Source organism: Pleurodeles waltl, chromosome 3_1, assembly GCF_031143425.1.
Source record: "Pleurodeles waltl isolate 20211129_DDA chromosome 3_1, aPleWal1.hap1.20221129, whole genome shotgun sequence".
In the NCBI taxonomy this organism is placed as follows: Eukaryota; Metazoa; Chordata; class Amphibia; order Caudata; family Salamandridae; genus Pleurodeles; species Pleurodeles waltl.
Genome location: NC_090440.1, coordinates 1,302,902,190 through 1,302,919,007, shown reverse-complemented (window position 1 = coordinate 1,302,919,007; position 16,818 = coordinate 1,302,902,190). Strand labels below are relative to the sequence as shown.

The following is a 16,818-nucleotide window of genomic DNA, read 5'->3' as shown; positions in this document are numbered from 1 at the left end:
GCTGCCTTAGCCTATCATGCCAAGTATGGAGTTCGATACGGGCACAAAAAACATCTAGGGAAATACCATTGCTGAACAGTATGTGGGCATATTTAATGACGAATTAGAAGTTTCCCATTGGTAATACAGTATAATATGTAGTGAGGGCCTACATAACTGGCATATTTCACATGCTGCGTTGTTTTGGTCATGCTAATTCTTTCAGGTATTAACAGGAGAAATTAGCAAAGGCCATAAACTGGTTTTGAGCACAATTCGCTAGGAAACCGTAAGTCTAAATTTAATAGAATTGTTCCTGATCCTAAACCTATCGTAATTTTCAGACTGACACTAATATTGTGTAGGGGAAAATAAAGCCACATAAGGAAGCTCAAGCGATTTGCCAAGGATCACCCAACGTGTTCAATTAAGACAGTCTGTTTATTACCTAGTGTCATGATTAATCTGCCTCAAACTGAACCACAGAGATATGGAAGAGGTCAGCTTTCTGTGTGAATGGACATCATAACTACCATCAGCCACTCTTCCCCCCCCTCCAGAAGACCTCTGAGTTGAATAATTTTTTTTTTAGCTCTGTTCACCAGCTGAGTCAAATGCAGCCTCTGTCGTCTTTTACTTTGACGGTGAACTGTACCGTATTCTCATAGCTTTTGTCTTAAGCTGCCTTCTACTTTGATAACTACACCTGGTCTAAACAAACAACGAAACAGTCCTCTAGAGAAAGTGAGCCCATTACTCTGTGACTTATATATCATAAATTATGAAATAGAACATGTCAAGAGTGATGGAATATGTGAGGCCATAAGCAGTGCATGGCAAAGAACAAGCTATAGTTAACTCTGCTGATTTATAACTTGTGGATTTCTGTGTTTTATGAGTTAAAAACAATGTTGTCATTGACATATTCACCTAACTATGATGTTACTTTCACCTTTGTTTTTTTTCCCAGTGAACACACACACACATATATATTTAAAGCATTATTCCAAAATGAACCTCTACCTATGGGATAGATTGCACAAAAAGGTTAATCTATAAGGAATCAAACACTAAAATTAGACTTGTTTTAATATATAAACGGAAGGTGTATTGTAAGTGTACAACACTCACTACTCAGAAAATAGGTTCTAAATTGGGCTAATTGAAATTACTTCTTTGCTGAGTACCAGACAATCCCTGTGGGAAGCAGCTGTTCTCACTCTCCATTTTTAAGAACACATGTTTTTATTCTATGCTTTAGGGCTACATCTCAGAGGCATGATACAATTAGGTCGCCCTGCTTATTGGTGTATGAAGGTCAGTTAGGAAGGAGGGTGTGCAATGAAGGGAAGGCCCGACTTGTTGGTGGGGAAGGACCTGACAGAGATTCCTGGCAGCCATCTTGTTTCGGGCAAATTAGGATCCACAAATGGAAGGAAGGAGCACACATTGCCACAGATCACAAACAGCCGAGCCGAGGGCGGAATTGGGGATGCTGTGGTTCAGGAGGGTTGCGGGGTTAGAGCATTATTGGGTCCACAATTATTTTTTTCCATGCCCCTTCACGTACACACACTGATTAACTCTGATGTACTTTGTACATAGAGGAGAAAATGTTTTGCGATCAGAAGCACAATGTTTATAATCGATAAAAAATCTATACCTGTTTATTTAAGACTTTTTAATGTGCTTTTTAATTGTAAATGTTTTTGAAGATCACATTAAAAAATGCAGAGCTCTTTATGACATTTGATAATAGTGCTTCTCTGTTGATGTAAAAACTAGCTTCAGCGGATCAAAACGCTTAGTACCAAATGATGAGTGTCAGATGAATAAGAATTTCGTTATTACGGGGAAATCTGTACTATTTTAACCAAGAAACTTATTATCTCGAAATAAATGAATGGCTTGACCAACACAGATATGTTGTGCGTGGGTTCAGAGATGGGCTCGGTAGAGAGGGTTCCCTTGAAATTAAAAGCTCATTGGTGAAAAACAGATTTTGAAAATGTGTTAATTTGTTAGTTTATTTTCACAAAGAACCTTCATCAGATAGTAAATCATTGTGCTTAATTACTGATCCACTCGGAGACAGAAGTCAGATTAAACTTGGTGTCAGACTCCAACATGATAGGAGGTAACCTAAAGTTAACGACTGATATACACTTTTCATCCACTGCTTCCTGTTTCACTATCTGCCCAAACAGTAAATAAAACCCCACCCTTTATTCATCTGGCACTGAAACAAGGAAAATAAGTATTCAGCGTCCTTAAAAAATAAGATATGTGATAAAGTTGGGATGAAAATCCTAAACACGTGTAATGTAATTATTAGCACTTTAGATTATATACCCGTGCTCATCTTTGTGTATGTGTTTATATATATGTATTGTTTTATATATATATATATATATATATATATATATATATATATATATATATAGCGGTTAGAAATGATTATTGTATTGTGCTGGAATTGGTAGCGCTTTCTATCCCTCTGTGATGCATAAAGCACTTTCTGGATTAGATAAGTAGCAACTCCATAAGTATCATTGTCATGCCTTATCCTGGTATCTGGGCAAGAGGGTGAGAGGGGATCACGGGATTCAGAAAATCCCTCATCCCCCTCCACTATGGGGAAAGTGTGGCACAACTTTTTCTCTGTTCATCCACAGCCTACCCTGTCAAAATACAACAAAGGTTTCCAGCGGGAGAGGTGCTGGCCGAAGAATAGTACAGGGTTTGGTTAGATATTAAGTTATTGGTTGTGGTATGTGACAGCAGTTCTTGGGCAACTACCACAATCCTTGTCAGAGTGAACCACAAAAGTCTCTCTAGTAGTTTGACACAAAAACAGTCGGGTTTAACTTAGAGGCAGCGTGTAACATATTTATGCAGTACACAAACAGTAATAAAGTACAAATGCAGCACCAACGCAAGAAAAGAAAAATCCCAGACCAATATAGAAACATTGAGTAAATTTGGATAAATACAATTCCAGAAGATCAATAATCAAATCAATGTTTAAGTTTTTAGTGAAAATATCACCTTATAGCACAAAGTTCCACATGCGATCATTTGGTAGCAGTAGACCAGAGGAAAGTTGCAACTTTAGACTAATGCAATGGAGTGTAAGCTGGATACAGGCAGGGGATCAGGTTAGTCCCACTGAAGTTTTACCTTCTCAAGTCGAGCACAGAGTTTCATTCATGATGGAGACCTTGAGGAGCCCAACGTCGTGATTTTCATCTTTTTCTTCTTGGAGGAACTTCCAGTGATCGCAGCCAAGGGCCCAGGACCTAGGGGCCGCCCCTTGATGATCAGGATTCCATGCTGCAGTGGCCAGCAGCAGGACTCGGACAGGTCCAGTTGCAGCTAGTCAGCCGGGCAATTGCAGGGAAGCCTCTGGAAGCATATTGTGTCCCATTAGCTTTCACAGGAGTATTACCACCAGCTTACGATTAGAGGCACTATGGATACCTGGGTTGAAGACAAGCAGGTCAGTCCTTCAGACAACAAGGCAATCCTTCAAGCAACATGGCAGTCCTGAATCTTCCACGGGTCCAGGAATGTATTGAAGCTGGGTTCTGAAGGTCCTTTTTTATGTCATCAGGCAACAGGGATACTAGGTCTAGAAAGGTCTTACTCTTCCCCTGGTCTGGGTCCAATCTGTCTTGGTTAGCACATGGCAGGGTAGGGCTAGTGTCAGGTTCCTTTGTGAGGAGTGTAAGTAGGGCAGGGTACAGTTACACCCCAGTCATTTTGTCAGTAAGGCCCTCTCCCAGCTACACTCAGGTCCTATTTTTCCCTATGTGGGCCCAATAAGCATCCTTAATGGGGGATCTATTAACCAACCCAGACAACTGGAAACTCCTAGTAGGCACCAGAAACTTTTTGGCAGGACCATTTTCTAAAAGTAGCATTTTCAAAATTGTAATCTAAAATTCAGCTTTACCATTAAGGAGGATTTTAAATTACAGTTCATCTGAGTGTAAACAGCATATCTCTATCTGCTCACAATCCAAGGTTATATGGTAACCCAGTGTAGCCTGTGGTAGAGATGGACCTTACAGCAGTGAAAAACAACTTTAGGAGTTTTTCACAACGAGGGTAAGTAAAACTTGAATAGACCTTTCCTACTTTTAAAATGCCATACACAATGGCCTCTGGGTGGCTAGGGCCTGCTTTCCGGTTGATTTATAGGCTTTAAAAGGGGAGTGTTAGACTTGGCAAAAGGTTTATTTTGCCAGATCGAAATGGCAGGTTAAAACTGCATTACAGGCAGCAGTGGCAGACCCGAGGAATATATTAAAATGCACGAGTGCTGCAGGCCCACTAGTAGCATTTAATGTACAGGCTCTGGGTGCAAATAGTACTATTTACTAGTGACTTACAAGTAAATTAAATGTGCCACTCCGTTGTAGGCTAATTTTAGCATAGTTTATTTCGAGAGCGCAGATATTTAAGAACTGGTTAGCAGAGACAAAGTATGCAGAGTCCTAAAGCCAACAAAAAAGAATTCAGCAAAACAGGAGGGGTGAAGGCAGAAAGTTTAGGGAGAATACCATGCCAAGGATGTCAGGTCTAACAAAGTTGATATGAGTTACTTTCAGGGCTGCGATTGGAATTGTTGCCACTCGAATGAAAATTCAAATTTTTTCCTCTTCCCTGGCAATGTTGCTTGTTATTATGATCTGGCACTAACCTGATAGTGATGGTATATGTGTCAGCCTAGCATACTCCTGACCTTGTACTAGAACTGCTAGTATCACCTAAAGACTGATATGTTGCTAATACATTGGTGTAATTAAAAACAATCTTAAAATACAAGGCTCTTAATTGCAAAAAATACATGAAAGGATATAGATCTAAGAGAGGTAATGTGAAAGTTTAAATCACTGAAGACATGCATATCGTAACCTTAGCATCATGAGGTTACTATTTACTTCACTTGTCCCACTAGGAAGGGCCCAGAGGCGCTCAGTGCAGATGAACTGCATAAATTAACCTGTGACTGTCCTGTTACAGTGGCCCTATCACTAATTCAGTACACATAATTTCTAGAACTTTTTGAGCAGATGTGTCCAACATAATTCTAAGAGGGCAGAACTGTGCCAGATCCAGATGAAAATGTTACTGTAGAAATGAGTTTCTTTTTGATTTACTGCATAGAAATTCATCATATATGGATACGAAAATGTGGAATCGAACCACCCCTTCTGAACTGTGGCTGGAGACTCTTAGCCTAGAGTAATCTTACCTCATGTCATCCAGGGGTCTTTTGAGTCATTGCCTATAAATTCATCTTATGTAGATGTTGTGAAAATGTGGCATGGATCCACCTCTCCTAGGCTGTGGCTGGACATTACTAGTATTTCTGTGCCACAGACGTAGCCTAAAGTTAGAAGACCACAGTAGATGGTCAAAGACGAGCATAGTCAGTCAGTGAGAGAAGAGAAAGCTAGGTTTTGATGGGGAGAAATTGTCCATCCAGAGGTACTCCAGTTCCCAGTAGATCTGACACACCCTTGAATCTGGTATTGCAGCTCGGGTCTGTCTCTGACTCCAGGCAGGGGGCCTGGTCTCTGGAGACTCCAGGAAGCCAGTGCTAGGGGCCTCAGCCCCAGCAGTCAATCCCAGGTCAGGACACAACTCTTCCTGGGGAAAAAGGTGCTCCCCCTGGTGACTATCCCCTCAGAGAAAACGAGTATGGTACCTAATGGTGAATCCAGCCATGTTTCAAATAGGAGTAGAAAGTTACATCCCTTGCCAAGCAACATTCTATCAATGCAGCATTAGACTGAAGAAGAGTCTATGAGATCCTAACTGTACCTACGAAACAAAGTCAGATTTGCCCATTAACATTTAAGGATTATCTGATTATTGAGGGGCTAGTGAGTGCTGAGGTTGAGCGAGCAGACTGATAGCGAGTGCTGTAAAATCCAATTTCAAATGTATCTCAAGATAATTTAAAATACTGTTTCATTCGAACAACAGGAATACATTTTTGACTTTGAAATGGTACTTTTCTACAGATGTAGAGGTAGTGTTAAACAATGCACACAATAGTCTCTTCTGTCCTGAGATGAAACATCAAGAGTTCTCTTTTGGCCTAGGGTGATAAGTTATAATCTGAAGTAGTCTTTAAAACAAATAAGGACCACACCCAAGTTTTCCGCTTGTGCGAAACTGCAATTTTATGCCAATAAATTTTATGAAAATAATGTAAAACTACACAAAATGTCACAATATTCACTTGCTGTATCAAGATAGAAAACTGAATATGGGCATACCTCACATGACATAGAAGCAGAAGACTAGCTTGAGTAAGAAGTATCTCTACCGGACTCAAATTAAGCAAACGTTTGCATTTGTAAAATCCTCACAAATTTCATAAGCAGTCCTCATTTATCAATTTGAGGCTATATTTGAGTCATTTTGTTATGAGGCCTCGCTTACAAATAGGGTAAGTCAAAGTACTAACAGATGAGACTGCGTAGCAGAAGCGAGAAAGGTTGAGCAGAGTAGTACCATGGGCCTACACACACCAGCTCGTTGATGCAGTTCCACGAGTGGCTGTATCTTAATCAAAGTTTTCCATGTATTTGGCCCAGAGACAAACAGCGGGAACTGTGGTTGCTACAGACAAAGGACCGCTGGGACTCATGCTTCTGCCAAGTATCCTGTGCGCGGAATAACAATCTCAGCAATTAGAAAAAGAAAGACATGATGGATCCTACTGCGCCAGGGAAGACAGAAGGGGTCTGAACATAGAACGGGAAAAGGAAGAAGGACACTGCTTACAATGGACCTCCCCAATGGGAGCAAACAAGGCGAGCGGAAAATGAGAGATGGACATTTGCACCACTGAGCAGGCACAAGCTGTGAGCGCTTGGCAAGCTGGCAGGTTACTGGAACCGAAAGACCTATGATATTCTAACGCAGCGCACTAGCTCCAGCCAGGAGAAGCTGCAGCCAGCACTGGGCCTGAATAGCAAACACGATGAGTACAGCGAAGGCTACTGGGGAAAGATTTTGTTTTCTGGGGTAAGCTCAGACTGATATATGCTACGCAAAAATAAATACATCCCACTTATAAAGCTCCTTGTCAAATAAATATATTTTTTTTGAGTGAGAGGCAGTAATTAGTTTGGTTGAGGCACTGTTCTTATTAGTTTACTGTGTAGGAGCCTCTATTTTGGTTTGCATGGCTATTGATGCCTAACTCTTCGTCAAGGGCATTGAAATTCATGCCATTTGCAGAGCCGGAGTTCAGGCCTTCTAAATCTTGCTAGTCTAGTCATGGTGTGATCATTCCAGAGATTTGGACTTCTATAAGACAATGAACAGACGAGGGGAGTTGAAGTCTGCAAGAAACAAGGATTGTCAAAGCCAAAATGTGTTAGTTACCTTTTCGACCAAATGGTTTGCCAATGTTTTTTGCAGATGGCCTGCAGTATTGGCTAAAATAAAAAGAATTATCTTAAAAGGAGAGTGATGAAGAGTGCACCAATGCCATGTTTACATATCATGCAAAAACAGATGATGGACGGAATACAGAACAAATCAAACATTTAATCCAGTCACAGATCTAAGTTTAATCCATCAGTTTTTGTTGCTTGCCATGCCATTCCAGTTTGGACCCATCCATATGCAAATCAGTCCAGACCCTGTTCCCTATGGGAACAGTCCAGCCCGAACTGCCAGGCCAGGTCCTCCGTGCAAGATGGTAGACTCCAATTGGGTGGTAGGTTAATAAAAAAAAAAGTAAAGTTTTTAAAAGGTGAACAAAAGGCAGTGTTGAAAACAGAGAGAAACAGACAGAAAATGAGAACTATAGACCATCCAAAAAAATCGAAATATTTTTTAAGAACTGTCAAGAGGAGAGCAATGGGGAAGCAAGTGGAGGGGAAGGAAGTAATTGTGTGGTCAATAGGTAGTTGGAAAGGTAGCAACAGAGGAGTTTGAGGCAAGGGACAAAAACAGGATGGGGAAGTAAGCAATAAACAAGCTTTAGGTGGTGGAGGAGGGGAATCATGCATCACCTGATGCGGGGGCTGTATTTTGGGTGGAGAGCAGCAAGCGAGGATTAAAGCAAGAAAACACATACATTCTAATGGAGTGCTAAGTGTGAGAAGTGGAAGGTTACAAGTCATACAATCAAAATAATGGTAAAGAAAATGTTGTCCAGGATATAGAAAAACACACACACACTATGGTAAAGCCAATTGGTCGCACCTATCCAAGAGCTATTGTCATTGAAAATGTGTGTTAAACTATTGTACACCAGCGTGGCTGCTGTTCAAGATGGCTAAAAGTTAGTTGTGCAGAGCAGAGTGGTGTGGAGTGGGGTGGCAATGAGTGGAGTAGAGTGGCATAAAGGAGAGTGGAGTGTGGTGGAGTGAATTGTTATTTTGTGGAGTGTCATAGAGCAGAGTGAAGTGTCTTAGAATGGAGTATGCATGGTGAGTTAGCTCACTGCCATTTTATACAATACATTTTCAATATAAATGACCATTACATGTGCACATTTAGTTTTACTGATAAAATTGCACAACGGATAATGTGTGGAAATGACATCACCTAATGTATTTATTTGTTCTGATTGTATTACGGTATTTACAAATTTCGAAATTACAAAAAAGTGCTTTATTTGTGCTTTCCTAATTCTGATATATTCTCATATATTTGCACACCTCATTTATAGACATTTACATTTTGCTGTGTGCTAAAAAAACAACTTTTCTTTCCCAGTACCCAGCAAGATTGTCACATAAATCCTCTCACTTTGAAGTCAGAATGCTAAGTAAACAAGCATTTACAATGCAACAGGTCTCGCATTTCTCCAACTTAGAGATATTAGCAGTTGTAAACTCCCAACCGGACTTTTCTTGCCTCATTAAATGGAAAAATACCAAGCGCGATCGCGCTGCTAAACAAATGAGATCGCGCTGCGAAAAAAGAGAAAAAGTAGTCCACAAACCGGACGGAAAACAGCAAGCCTCATATCTTTTCAGTACTTGGTCGCTGCACTCGAAGAGGGCTAACCACCGGAAAAGGCATGACGTATGCATACCTTCCACTAATGAAAGCAAGCAGATTTTAAAAGGCAAGCCCACAAACCAATGAAAGACACTCACGTGACGTGGACGGGGCTCCGAGCCCTTTTCTAACTACTACAGAGTCTCGCAAGCGATACGCAGGCTCAAAACTAAAAAAACGAGCTCTGCTGGAAGATCAAGCCTAACATTTGGCCTCTCTCTTTGAAGGCACTCCGAATGTGAAAAGAATCGAGCAAGATTTAAAGATCTATTTACAGAAAGCGAGCACTCATGGAAGAATACAAGGAGTGGTGGTGAAGAGTCTGTGCCCCACAGGAGCGATGAAGACATGCTGTAACCAAAGCTTGTAAATGGTTTTCATAGCTGTGCTTTGGTGCCAGCTGATTGACAATCACTACACATTAAAGTAACCAGAACGTCTCCAATGCAGTTGATTTTGCTTCATGGACTTAGTGTGACTTGTGTTTCGGGTGATTATAGTCCCTGTGGTAATATTTTCCATAAATGAATTTATCAGGCCTTAGGGTTGCTGAAGTATATGAAGTAACCCATTTTCATATAGCGCCTCATACTGTACTTCTGCTGTTTCTAGTCCATATAAGAAATGTCACAAAGGAAGGCCGAGTTTACTTTGCTGGTATTAAAACTCATGGCCAGCTGATATGTAATCAAGGCAAGGCAGGCTCTTCCTTCTTTCCTTCTGAATGGTACAAATGCAGATACAATGTGTACTTGGGCTTAACCTATTAATATAACAGAAAAAAAGATACAGGTCATCTTCACAGTATCTTATTTACCATGTGTAATTGTTCTCATTGCAATAGGTTACTGTCAAAATGTAGTGATATTGACTTGTATTTCTTTCCTTTTTAAATTGTTTCCCTACGAGAATACTTTAGTTGTTTGTTTGAAGGAAGCGGATTTCATTCTAGAGTAGCACTTTAAAGAAAGTATTGGACAAAGTTCGTCGGAAAAAGTGATTGTAGATAAACTCCGAGTAGAAGCATTCTTCTGGTTCCTTGTCTTTTTATCATACAATTCAGTGTGTGATTTATATGTTTACATTTTGGATCATGTAACCTGATTCAAACTGCCTGCCTGCTCACTCTTGCCAAAATGATTTACAATTTTCGCTACGGTAGAAATCGCAACTAGCTCATTAAATAGAACCATTCGATACCATTTTTATTTGAGATTAATGCATACTTTAGAATATTGAAATACTATATTTATTTGATTGTTTCATATCCAGCCAACATAGCCCTAAGCACTCTGGAGTGTCAACATTATATATAGAATAATATAGTTGTTTTTGAGTATAAAACGTGGTGCCATATATGCCTGGTAAAAATTGGCATAGCTAGGGTATTCGCTACCCTGTGGCAATCGGCCATTTTTGAGCAGGAACTGTACTAGGCTTCAGTGTTGGGGTGTAGTCAGGGCAGTGCTTAATTTGTTGTTTCCAGTGCTGAGCACTGGCATTTACTTTTGAGGGCCGGTGCTTATTCTTTTTCCTCGGGAAAGACGGAGGAAAGGAAAAAACGAAAAACCGTCACAAAGGGAGTAAGTAGAAAACTGCTAGAGTGAGCTGAAGAAGCAGGGGAGTGGCTTTATATGGATTGAAGAGGTCTGAGATGGCTTCAGGATTTCGCCGCCTCAGTATTCTGTGTTCCCACATTTAAATGCAGCAGCCGCGTGTTTAAGAGGAGGTCTTTGGGCACCGGCACGTTTTTATTTACAAATTAAGCACTGAGTCAGGGTCACTCCAAATTTGCAATTCTGTGCCATTTTCTGCAGAAATTATGAAATAGCTGCATTTGCCACATAATTCATCATCTGCTGCACAATCTGGAGATTTTAACAAAAAGGAGTGTGTAGCTTAAACAGATCAAAAATAAATAAAAACTCAGCAACACGTTGCTGGGCAGTGGAAGGTCCCTCACAGTTGCCTTTCAGTTGCTTATTACTGTATTTGAGTGCTAAACTGGTACAAATGAGGTGAAACTGCCCAGACAGAGTTAGCGGACCCTGCTACATAATTTGGTTCCTTCACTCCCACATAATTCCAGTGGCCTTGGTTATAGTTAATGGTATAGTGTCTTAGGTCAAAATTGCTCACTCGTATTGGTATCCCACTGCTAGAGTCCTGGTCCATCCAGAAATGTCATTGTTTACATAGAGTCTGAGATTTAGATACATGTTTCCATATTTTGTGTCTCTAATCTGTTTTCTATATAGTTAGGTAATGTTTTTGCGGCACCTAGTGCTCTGGTTATCTGATTGTCAATTTTTTGATTGCCACGACAGTAACTTGTATTTGTCTGCTTGCACTTTACTGCATTGTGGATTTCAAACGATTTTCCATACACCATACCTTCCATGTGGACCCTTCATTGTCCTTCAGTTACTGTGGCCTCTTGAGGAGGCTTTTTGTTTTTTTTAGAAAATCCCCGTGCATTTTTCATTTGTTCATTGATAGTACTGCTCACTCGTTCCCTCAGAGGTTCATAATGACCCGGTATCGTCACTATTCTGTTGCTCATCACACAGCAGGGGTTCACGTTACAAAGTGATCTGTGGGCGAGGGGTTGGCACCTGTGATGTGGATGTGTGTGCTGTAGAGCAGTGGTTCCCAACCTGGGGTCCGGGGCCTGCCTGTTGGGTCCATGAAGTCTCCTCAAGGGGTCTGTTACTGCTTGGAAAATTAACAAATATTAACACAATAATAAAGTGTATATAAATAAAGTGGCTAAATGTACAAATGAAAATTTTAAAACGTACTGTAAATGTCAAGGAAGTTGAAATTGAAGGCTAAAAATTAAATTAGGATCTCAGATTGATTTGCAGGAGCAGTGCAGGCGCATCAAACAGAATATAGTATGGACGATGTGTGGCTTCGATTGAATTTAGAAAGCTCCATCTTTCCTATTAACATTTTTTAAATTTATTTTTTGTATTTTAATTGTTTGCAAATTAAATAAAACGTGTTATCATTTGTGTATTTGTTTGATGGAATGCTTGTTTCTGTATTTTGTGGATTATTTTGCAGTTCAAATCATCAACAATGTTTAGGTCTGGGTCCCCAACTTCCAGTAATGTCTCAATAAGGGGTCCCTGGATACAGTAAGGGTTCACAGGTTCCAATAATGGTAAAGTGGGGGTCCACAGAAGTCGAAAGGTTGAGAACCACTGCTGTAGAGGAGCTCTAGCCCCAGTTCCAATCTCAGCAGTGTATGAAAAATACTCATGTTATAGAGGAATCCCATTCCCCTCTGCTTTCGTGAGCAGCCTTTTCGAAATGTGGTCATGCACTGCAGTTGCATCAAGTTTTTAAAAAAAAGTTTGCTTCCTGCCATTGTGATGTAACAGAGCTCAGTCCTGGGCCCTGTCTCCTTGATTCCATGTTCATACTCGGCCTGGGCAGAGTTTGCAGAGTTCTGCTACGCGGAACTCCGCAAAGTGCTGAGAAAACTTTGCCGCACTACACAGAGTTCCGCAAACTTCGGAGTTTGGTTAAGTTGCACTGCTTGTGCTGATTTTCACTGCCAGGAGTTTCTCCCACGCTGTAAAATCAGTGTGAACAGCATTGCGCTGAGTGCCAGAGGGCGCTAACTTCTTTCTGACGCTCCATTAGATTTCCTACTTGAGCGGCAGCTTCCTCAGTGCAAGCGGCAGCTTTCTCATTGCGAGTGTTCGCATCCTACCGTTCATGTTCAGAAATTTTGCTCGCCAACTTAGCGATTTCTCTTGCGCTCGCCAACTTAACTTTGGTAAGCTAGCAAAAAAAACTCTGCTCCGTGTCACTTGGTGGAATATTTTGGAAGCGTGGAGCGCAGAAACCTCTGCCAGCAAAGTGGAATTCTTCACTCACCTCTAGTTCATACTAAGTTTAAAATTCCACTAGTTGAGAAACCTGATCACAACACAGGATGCGTTATACCCATATACAACATAGAATTGTAGATGGATAAAGTGGATTTTTTTATTTCGGGTTCTGAGAGATTTTATCGATAACTCTTATTCTACTCGTGTTCTCGATTTCATAACCCATATGTGAAAAAGATCCCTGTTCTTCAGAGTTGCCCATCTATAAGTATATATATATTTTTATTGAAACTGGTGAAAGTGTTACCTTTGATTTAGGCAATAACGAGTATCAAATTGGACTTCTTTGTGAACTGCTGCATAGAAAAAAGTAAATATTTAGGGTCCATGGTAGAGACAAAAACCATTGGCCAGGAGCTTGGAGACGCGTGAACAGGGGCCTTTTAGATGAACCCTTCCAGCATTCACAGCGCTCATTGGTATTTTCTGTCTATATTTTAGCATCTCCAAAATGTTGGCAACTATAAGGGTGCCTCACTGTTCCCTGTGAATTAGTTCCATTTAGATTCCATGTGCATTAATTTATCCTTCGTTGTTATCCTTAAAGTCCATGATCTAGATTGAACATCCCTGCAGTGCAAAAACTTGCATGTGCTTGCCTCTGTACAGTCTACAAATGATAAGTTTTCCCTGCCAGTGAAAACCATTAATGTGGAAAAATGATTAATGATTGGGATGAGCAGATATCGCACTTGCTTTTGAGAAGTGCTTCCACATAAAGATAATTTGGAGGCGTTGAGGCCTTCTCCTGAATTGATGACGTAAATTTGCCATCAGGCAGCATCAGTCTGAGCAATCTACCCCCATCTGTAAAGGCGAAGAGTGATATGTGAACAGAATGCACGTGGGTCTGAGGCAGAAGCAACTTTACGCAGAGGACTCCAACGCAGGCAGAAGATGACAGGTGTGATGAGGAACTAATGTCTGTAGATCTCCATGGTCAACAGAAAAGGATAGCTTCCTTTCAATTTTAGTAGCATCTTTTGTAATCCGGTTTTCAGTGGATGAGCCCTGTGTGTGAGCAGTAAGTGGTCCTAATACTACAATGTCATCTTTTCCTATCGGGATATTGACACCATTCACTTAGCCACAAAACCGTGAATCGTAGGGAAAATTGAACCAGCCCAAATTTGTGGTGCTGTCCAGCCAGAGTAATTTTCACTGCGGGAATACGATACAGATTGTTGGTGACTTTGTTACTGAAACACTGTTGTTATAACCAGACATGCGTACTCAGAGGTGCAAGCTGTTTTTCTAGTGATACAGACTTGCCTTAATCCTTAATTGGTGCTTCTGGGAGCTGTGCGTCTGCTCCCTCTTGGTGGCCCACTAGGCACTTGCCTTCAATACTTTTACTGTGGAACCCAGAAATCTTTTGTGTGGTCTTGGGACATGCGTGTGTTGGTGTTGCTGTTTGTTTTAGTCCTCATGTACAGTTGCTCCATTTAGCCGCGTGCCAGGTGCCAACCAGCAGCCTCCGGCAATGATCTTCGTCAGACACAACAGCCTACAGGAGACTGGAGTCTGTTGTGGGCGGTTCCAGAAATACTTGACCTGGGTTGGCTGGGAAGGCATTCTGGTATCAAGGAACATAGATATTTAATACCTCCATATAAACAATAAAATGCAAGCGATGATACTGCCAGGAGGTGTACATTGTAACTACAAAGAGGTCTCGGCTGAAATCCCTTTATTAATATTTCATTTTACTTTCTGTGGAATGTGATGTTGATGAATTTGTCATTGGGGGTACTTTGCATACTGTACTCATTTGGTATCTCTTTCTCTGTTTTGCAGGGTCTTTTCGAAACGACGGTCTGAAAGCAACTGATGTTCTGCCCATATTAAAAGAAAAAGTGGCCTTCGTGTCGGGTAAGATTGCTTATTACTGAAAATGTAGATTATGAGATCTACAGGGCACTGGAGGTAAATGCAGATAAAATTCCAGATTAGATTGATAGTGTTTTTAAAAAGTAGCCTTTGTTTAGATTGGCCAGGATTCAGTTTAACCCCAAGGGAAGGGTATTTTTGTGGTTAAATGAGCAAGAGGAACAAAAGTAGAAAAATCACACGAAATTTAAAAAATGAACTAAACATAACTCCGCCCCCCCCCCCCCCCCCAAAAAAAAAAAAAACGAATACTTTAGAGGAAGACTGTTTTCGGTTATTGAAAAGAAAGGAGAAGGGACATGTTTGCAATGTTTTTATGTATTTGTCTGAAATCTCAGAGCTGTTGTCAGAAAAGTACACATCTAAGGTACTAAATAGAATAAGCTCCTCATTTTGATGGAGTAGATTTAGTACATTTCATTTAGTGAACATTTGGAGAAGGCCCGCAGGTATGCAGCTTAGGTATATTTTTGTTTACTCTTCTGGATTTATTCTACAGCTAGAAGAATCCCAAAGTATGTGGGGGTGAATGATGGAAGGAGCATGCTCGCTTTCAGGGGGCACGCGTGGATGTCGGACGGCCTCCACCAATATTTAACTAGATTGTTGCTTCTAAGGGAACATGGGATGTTTTAGGAAAAAGTGTATGGTTAGGCAGTAAATTCAGCTAAAAGCACGTTATAATAAAGGAATACCATAAGGCAATAAATAATGCCCAACGTTCCTTCTACATGGCCCGTATCAATGCCGTGGAGAATTCCATCAAGGAAATGTTCAACATCGTAAAAAAGTATTTGCATCCTTTATCTTGAAAGCCAGCCATTAAGATCAAGGGTACTTGGTGAGAGCAAGGATGATGCTTTGGCCATGTCAGTTTGTGGCAGGCATCATGGGAAACTGTGGACCCTGGCATTACACTGACTTTAACCTGCTTTCTTAATACTTTTGGACCTGTATCTTTGATGTGTACCCATTTTGCGTTATCGCTGTGTCATTCAGGCTCACCTTTGGATCCTGTTCTGCCTTCTTTTTGCAGGTCGTTCACTACATCTATTGCTCCGATTGTCAGTGAGCTTCTCAGTCATTCCCTGGAGGCAGAATATGGTCCTGCATTCTTGAAAGATGCTAAATTAATCTCACTGCTAAGAAATCGGTCTACAGATCCAAACATTCTATTCAACTACCAGCCTGTTTACAAAACTGTTGGAGAAAGTGATTAACCTCCAATTATCGAAATATTTAGAAACTAATAGGCTTCTGCATCTCACCCAATCAGGTTTTCAACCTCTCCATAGCATGGAATAAGCCCTCCTTGAAGTGTCTGAGACAAGTAAATTTGCACTGGATGAGCAGAAGAGTGTTGCCTTCATTCTTCCCTATCTATCTGCAGCCTTTGACACATGATCCCATCCAGTGCTCTTGCAGAGGCTGGCATATATAGCCACTGTGTGTTTGTGTGGCTTTTGCTTCAGTCTTTCCTTGAGTGAAGAACACAAGACACCTGGCTCACACCTCACTCTCCATTGCAAAAGATACTTGCCTCAGGAGTGCCACAACCTCTACCTGAAACCCCACCCTGTTTAATGTTTACATGGTGCCACTTACCACTCTAATTGAATCTTATGGGTTGGCGACCTTATCATATGCAGATCACACACAATTGCTACTCACCTTTGATCATCCTCCCATAAAATCTCTTTGCTTCCTGTCTGATGGTGGTTCTGCTTTGGGTGCGGAAGAATTTCCTCCAATGCAATGCAGACAAAGCTGAGATTCCTGGGACTGCACCCCCCTCCCCCAACACCACAACAGGTAAAATTTGGGAGTAACATTGATGAAAAGTTATCTATGGACACCACACCGAACCCATGCATACTGGGACTTTATCCCCGACCTCAAAAAGTGGGAGTGTCCACGGGCTTTACAGACTTAGCCTTACTCTTGGCTAAATGCGCCATCACTGATCGCTGGAAGTCACCAATAGCCCTGCTGGCATCGAAGT

At 41.0% G+C, this 16,818-nt stretch overlaps 1 protein-coding gene across 6 annotated transcripts in view; it reads left to right on the top strand.

The window, feature by feature from the left end:
• The window catches only part of KALRN (kalirin RhoGEF kinase), a 1,333,112-nt gene that overhangs the window by 326,140 nt on the left and 990,154 nt on the right, over positions 1-16,818 (top strand). For all 6 annotated transcript variants that reach the window (XM_069224644.1, XM_069224642.1, XM_069224641.1 and 3 more), the window contains exon 2: positions 14,724-14,798. In XM_069224644.1, the coding sequence (XP_069080745.1) occupies positions 14,724-14,798 (75 nt within the window). The remainder of the gene's footprint in view (positions 1-14,723; positions 14,799-16,818) is intronic.